This window comes from Arvicola amphibius, chromosome 6 (genome assembly GCF_903992535.2).
Source record: "Arvicola amphibius chromosome 6, mArvAmp1.2, whole genome shotgun sequence".
Lineage (NCBI taxonomy): Eukaryota > Metazoa > Chordata > Mammalia > Rodentia > Cricetidae > Arvicola > Arvicola amphibius.
Genome location: NC_052052.2, coordinates 124,749,960 through 124,755,959, shown reverse-complemented (window position 1 = coordinate 124,755,959; position 6,000 = coordinate 124,749,960). Strand labels below are relative to the sequence as shown.

Genomic DNA, 6,000 nt, shown 5'->3' with positions numbered 1-6,000 from the left:
TTCCAATGAGCACCCCCCCCCCCCGTCTTCTCATCTTACAGTTGTCTTTTGATTGCGTGTAGCTCTCAATCACCATAAACAGAAATAACGCGGATGCGGGGACACCGCGCTCAATGGGCCTGAGATCCAGAAGTGCACGAAAAGGTCCCAGAAAACACCAGATTCCGCGCAGGGGGCTCTGCAGCATCCACCGGTTCTGCAGCTCGAGCCTCAGGGTCCACTGGCCAGCCGAGATTTGGGGACCGGCCCCCCGCTCAGCCCGGACCCTCGTCGCCGGCAGCCAGCAGATGGCTCTCGGGCTCTCTCTACAGCTCGGTCGACCCCTCTCCAGACGCAAGCGCCTGCGGCACCGGAGCGAGGCTGCGAGGAGGGGCGCGGAGGCCGGCCCTACCGCAGCCGTCAGGGAAGCAGCCACCGCAGCCGAGCGTCGCGTCGGTCCCCGGGCTGTGCCCCGCGCCGGGCACGGTGCGCCCAGGCCCGGAGGCCGGCCGGGGACCCGTGCGGAGGCCGCTCTCGCGAGGCGGGGAGGAGACGCTGGGGGACCAGGAGGAGGAGCAGGAGCTGGTGAAGGAGAGGAGGAGGAGCGGGAGAAGGGGAAGGAGGAGAGCAGGGCCGGCCCGCCCCTGCCCAGCCCAGCCCCGCTGGAGGCCGAGACCAGCCGGGTCGCCCAACCCTCGCCTTCCGCTTCACCTACGCCCAAGGTGCGGCGCAGAGGCCCGGCTGCGCGGCGCCCGCGCCAGAAGAAGCCGGTGCTGCAGCCGCCTTGCATTCGGCCCCCGGAGCTGCGAGCCGAGAGGGCGGCATGTAGCGGCGGCCGCAGAGCCAGTTCGGATTTGTAACTCTTAGGAATTTTTTTTTCTTTTTTTTCTTTTGGTACTGCGGGCGCGCGGCAACCTTGGATCAACGCCCCGCTGCTCCGGCCCATTCTTTCCTTGCAAGCTGCGGCTCCCTCGCGGAAACATTAAAGGGTTTGGGAAAGGGCGCGGGGCCGAGAGTCAGAGTAGGACCTGGGATCTCCCCGCGCCCACTGGGCAACCATGACCGACGAGAGCTCTGATGTCCCCCGGGAGTTGATGGGTAAGCCTGGCGCGGTGGCCGACTGGTCATCTTCCTCTGTGCACACCTCTTCTCCGCCTCCCTTTCCATCTCCGTCCTCCCGCAGAGTCCCCGTGCTCTGGAGCGCTAGTGGTGTGGAGCAGGGTGGCCGGGGGGGGTGGTGGTGTCTAGAAGTTTTCTGGCCTGATGGCCGCAGGAGCTGGGTGCAGAGAGGGGAAGGCGTGGGGAGGCATCCGGAGCCCTGCAGGGCTCCGGGCGGGTCTCCCTGCCCTGCTCACCAGGTGGGTCAGGTTGGCAGAACATGGAGCTGGTGGGGCGTCCCTTCCAGCGGCCAGCCCCATTGCCCCTAACTCGGGAAAGTCCGGGAAAGCCTAGCAGGAGGATGCCTGGCGATAGCATTGTAGGTCCCCTCGGGCTCGTGCCAGGCACCCTTCAGGAAATTCCCGTCTGGGGCTGCCCCTCTCACCGACTGCCTCAGGGATGGAGGCGCCGGCCCAGCGTCAGGACCGGGTCTGGTAAGGCGTGGCTTTGGGGATTGAGCTGGAAGCAAAAGTGTTACCCGACTGACGTCTGCTAGGACCAGGAAATGGAGGGTTAATGATAAAAGCCTCATTTTAATAATGATTTACCTACTGACTACCCCCAGTCTCTTTGGGAACGTGTACGTGGTTCTGTGCCAGGTCACTGGTTGCTTGAGGCCCTCCTGATTGGCAGAGGGCTGGTGTGTGTGAAGGGGGGTGTCCTCTTTTGGAGCGGAGAGTGGGGAGAACATTGTCTGGGATTGAAGTCTTGGGGCTTTGCTTTATCAGGGAAGGTTAAATGGCAGATGACATATGGCCTAGGAGCATTGGGAACCAGCGCTCACGCTCGCGTGGACTACGTTGACTTGCGTTAGGGGAAACGTATCAGCATGGGCATGCTTTGAACCTCAGTGACCCGCATTCAGCGAGGTACCATGCTGGGAACACTCTCAGTGCCTTGATGTTTCCTGGGTGCAGACCTGTGGGGAAAGTTCTCACTGCCGGTCCACCTCAGTCTGGAATTTGCCCCTGTGCTACACACTGCAGCGTTTGTACTTGAGAGGACTTGGTGTCTCCTCGCAAAACTGCTCACTCTGCAGGTGAAACTTGGCGGGAAGAAGCTGTTGCTGTATTTGTATGGAGCTTTGCTTTTGTTGAATTAAAACACGCCACCACCACAGGAAAAAAAAAAGGCGAGTGAGGAGTCCTTGCCTACCCCGTCCTTTGTTCCAGACCCTCCCCTCAATCCTGGGAGTCAGTTCTGAGACTTCAGCGAGTGGCCCATCCTGTTCTGGGTGTTTCCAACACTCTGCCCGAACAGGAAGCTAACGCTGGAGTCTCCAAAGATGCCTCCAAAGGTGGTAAAGTTGTATGGCATTGTCCTGGGACCCTACGTTCAGGTGGTTTAGACTCAAGGGGCAGTGGAGGTTGAGGTGAAAAGCCCGCCTTTGTCAGTGGTTCTCAGTACGTCCGTGTGCTTAAACGTTGAATTTGACCCTTCTTTTGAATGGAATTTTTGTGTTTCTTTCAGTATTGTGTGATTTTGGAAGGACAGTGGCTGGCAGGATCCTTCTCATTTAGGCTATGGTGGGAAAATGCACCTGCTGCTGCTTCTGGGGTCAGGAGCTCACAAGAGTTCTGATCAGTTCAAAACGGCAGAGTGCAAAGGCCTCACTGTATTCTCCTAAATGTCTCTTTGAAGGCATGTAAGCTATGTATCTTTCTGACGAAGATATTTTTTTTGAAAGATAGGGGCTCTTGTAGCCCAGAGTGGGTGCCAACTCCCTATGTAGCTGAGTCTGGCCTTAAACTGTTCTCACTCCTGCCTCTGTCTCCTGAGCACTGTTTACAGGAGTGAGCCACCTCTTGACTTTTGTCGAACAGCTTAAATGCAGAAAACAAACGGTGTGTGGGTGAGAGGGAGAGGGGGTACAGTGGCCCAAGCTGTTAATTCTAGCACTGAGGAGGCAGAAGCAGGTGGACCTCTGTGAGCTTGAGGCAAGCTTAATCTACACAGTGAGTTCCAGGTCAGTCAAGACTACAGAGGAGACTCTGTCAAAAAAAAAAAAAAAAAAAAAAAAAAGCAAGAATACCTGTCTTGCCTGTCACTTATCACCACCAGAGACCCTGCTCCTAGCTTTTGGATTGTGACTTCTGTCTCCCTTCCTGTGCATGTAGTTAGTGAATTTCAGTGGCCCACTTCCCACAGGTCTCCTAGTGGGCTGGGCTAGGGGTTGTCCATGTTGCTTTTGGTTCTGATGAAATAGCAGTTGGACAGAACTCCCAGCGCTCAGCCTCCCTGTACCTCTATGTACCCTGTCCTAATTCTGTGTCCTTGCTCTTCTTTGGGCTGCACTTTCTCTGTTTTCAGCCTTCTCTTCCTTTCTCTCACCTTTTCTCTACCTGCTGTGTAGTTGCTGCCTAAAATAATATACTTTAGTCTGCATATACTAAAACATCTATCTTGTAAAGAGTAAAATTCTAGACCTTAGTGAACCGTATTGGACACTCCAGTGTGGAAGCCAGAGGTCCATTTCCTGCCTCTTCAGCTCAAGATTCTCTTGTCCCAAACCTTCACTTCCTGCCTTATCTGTGAGAAGGTGTGATTCACTTAGTGCTATCTCTAGGGCCTTTCTCTAGATGGTAAACTACCAGAGACAGCGAGGAGATAGTAGGGCTGTTCATATTTATTGAATCCCCAAATATGGTTAGAATACAGAATACAGAGCTTTATCAACCTAGAAGAGGGGGCTGGGATTTGAAGGCTAAGTACGATATTATCAGAATAGGGCAAAGACATCCTAGAAAAAAGAATTCATGGAAAATGCTGGATTTATGAAAATCCGGAGACATGGCCCTTCGTGTATGTACTGAGAAGTGAGGCCGGGAAATGTGGGACTCACACACTGATCATTGGTTCTTCCCCGATTGACCACCCCTCCGACCAGGAGAGGCACACTGAAGCTGGGCGCCCAGAAGGGCCTCTATGGTTAGGAGGGCCATGGGCCGACTTAGGGAGCGACGGATGCCAAGGGTCTTGGTGCAATCAACCTTGGGGCTCATGGTCTGTGCAGCAGGTGGATTTTGGGAAACCTGACGCCTAAGTCACTCAGAGTGTTCAGCAAAGTGTTCAGCTTTCACAGTGACCAGTAAAGAGGACACTGCGTTCGATTTGGGGATGTTCAAATTGGAGAACTCATGGGAGCCACAGGAAGATACGGTCTTCTCAACTTTCAAACCTTTCCTCCTAACTTCTCCTCTGACATCCATGTGCTACTGTGTTTTGATGACTGGGGAGAGCCCTTTTCTGACTAAACCATTTGGTGCAGTCTCAATCTGGGGTTCTTTGACTGGACACTTCCAGCTCTCAGAAGCTTCCAGATTCATCCCAATGACATTCAAATGTGGAGATTTCTCAAAAAAAATTTTTTTTTGGGAGAGAGGGCATCTAGTTTTATCACAAAGGCTTGTGTTGGATTACTAGACTGAAGTGATTCTCCTGCCTCATCCCCCAAGGAGTTGAGACTACAGGCAGGGACCATCAAGCCCAATGAAGGCAGGAGTGGGGATTGGTCTCAGGGCTTTGGTCATTGTAAGCAAGTGCTCCACCCCCGAGCTACAGCATAGCCCACTGCTGTCAAGACTTTACTATCCAGAACTGGAGAGATGGCTCAGCCGTTAAGAGTACTTGCCTTTCAGAGGACTTGCATGTGGTTCCCAGACTCAAACAAAAACCTCTTGAAGGCTGACTGCTCTCAGACCTGTTAATCTAGCAGAAAGAAAGAGGAGAAAGAATAAAAAGAGTTAGCCTCACCCCTGCGAACCCTGCTCTGCGCTAGTGCTCCTTTTTCTTGCTAAAGAAGGGATACAATGAAACCTTTCCTTTCTTCCAGAAAGCATAAAGGATGTGATTGGCAGGAAGATCAAAATCTCAGTGAAGAAGAAGGTGAAGTTGGAAGTGAAGGGAGACAGAGTGGAGAACAAAGTGCTGGTGAGTGACCGGGAGACACTTGAGTGCAGAAGAGTCTGCTCCCCTCTGCCCCCTCCATTTGTGTGCTGAAGAAGAGTCTGCTCCCCTCTGCCCCCTCCATTTGTGTGCTGAAGAAGTGTCTGCTCCCCTCTGCCCCCTCCATTTGTGTGCTGAAGAAGTGTCTGCTCCCCTCTGCCCCCTCCATTTGTGTGCTGAAGAAGTGTCTGCACCCCTTTTCCCCCTCCACTGGCTTTCATGTAGCCTTCCTGCTAGTGCTTGATTTTTTTCTTCAAAACTCCGATGGCCAATTTCTTGGATTCACTGGACTCTTTCCTTGTTGCAAACTGGAACTTTCAGAAGGGCTACTCATGTGACTTGTTTGCCTAGTCTTCTGGAGGATTTTAAGACATTTTTGTCTCATTGGTTTAACCAAAGTTCTCAAGTGTTCCATGCATTAAGCCACCTGAGGGCCCAAAGAGTGGGAGCGGTGCACCTGTTGCCGTCCCTGGTGATCCGGCATTCTAGAGGAATCACTAGTTTCTAGGTGCAGTGTCTTTGTTCTGCCATCGGAATTGGTGTTCTATTCCTTTTGGCCCAGGTTTTTAGAGGCCACCAGTGGCTGACTAGGACCAGAAGTGCGAAGTAATTTGTGGTATTTCACCCCTTTTCTTGTGTCACAAGTCTAAATTTGAGCACAGGTGAGAAACTGCCTGCTGTGGCTCACACCTATAATCCCAGCACATGGGAAACTGTGACAGGGGATTGTCTGGAGTTTGTGGCCATCCAGGGATGTGAGAGATCAGAGAGAGAGAGAGAGAGAGAGAGAGAGAGAGAGAGAGAGAGAGAGAGAGGAGAGAGAGGAGAGAGAGAAAACAGGAGCTGGAAAGATGGCTCAGTGGTTAAGAGCACTTGTTGCTCTTGTAGAGAACCTGGTTACTGACGTGGTAGCTCACA

General features: G+C 53.1%; 1 protein-coding gene across 1 annotated transcript in view; it reads left to right on the top strand.

The window, feature by feature from the left end:
* Nucleotides 1-713: 713 nt before the first annotated feature.
* Carmil1 (capping protein regulator and myosin 1 linker 1) overlaps nucleotides 714-6,000 on the top strand; it is a 274,817-nt gene continuing 269,530 nt past the window's right edge. The window contains 2 exon segments of the mRNA XM_038333283.1: nucleotides 714-1,077; nucleotides 4,970-5,067. Of these exon segments, the coding sequence (XP_038189211.1) occupies nucleotides 1,038-1,077; nucleotides 4,970-5,067 (138 nt within the window). The 5' untranslated portion in view covers nucleotides 714-1,037.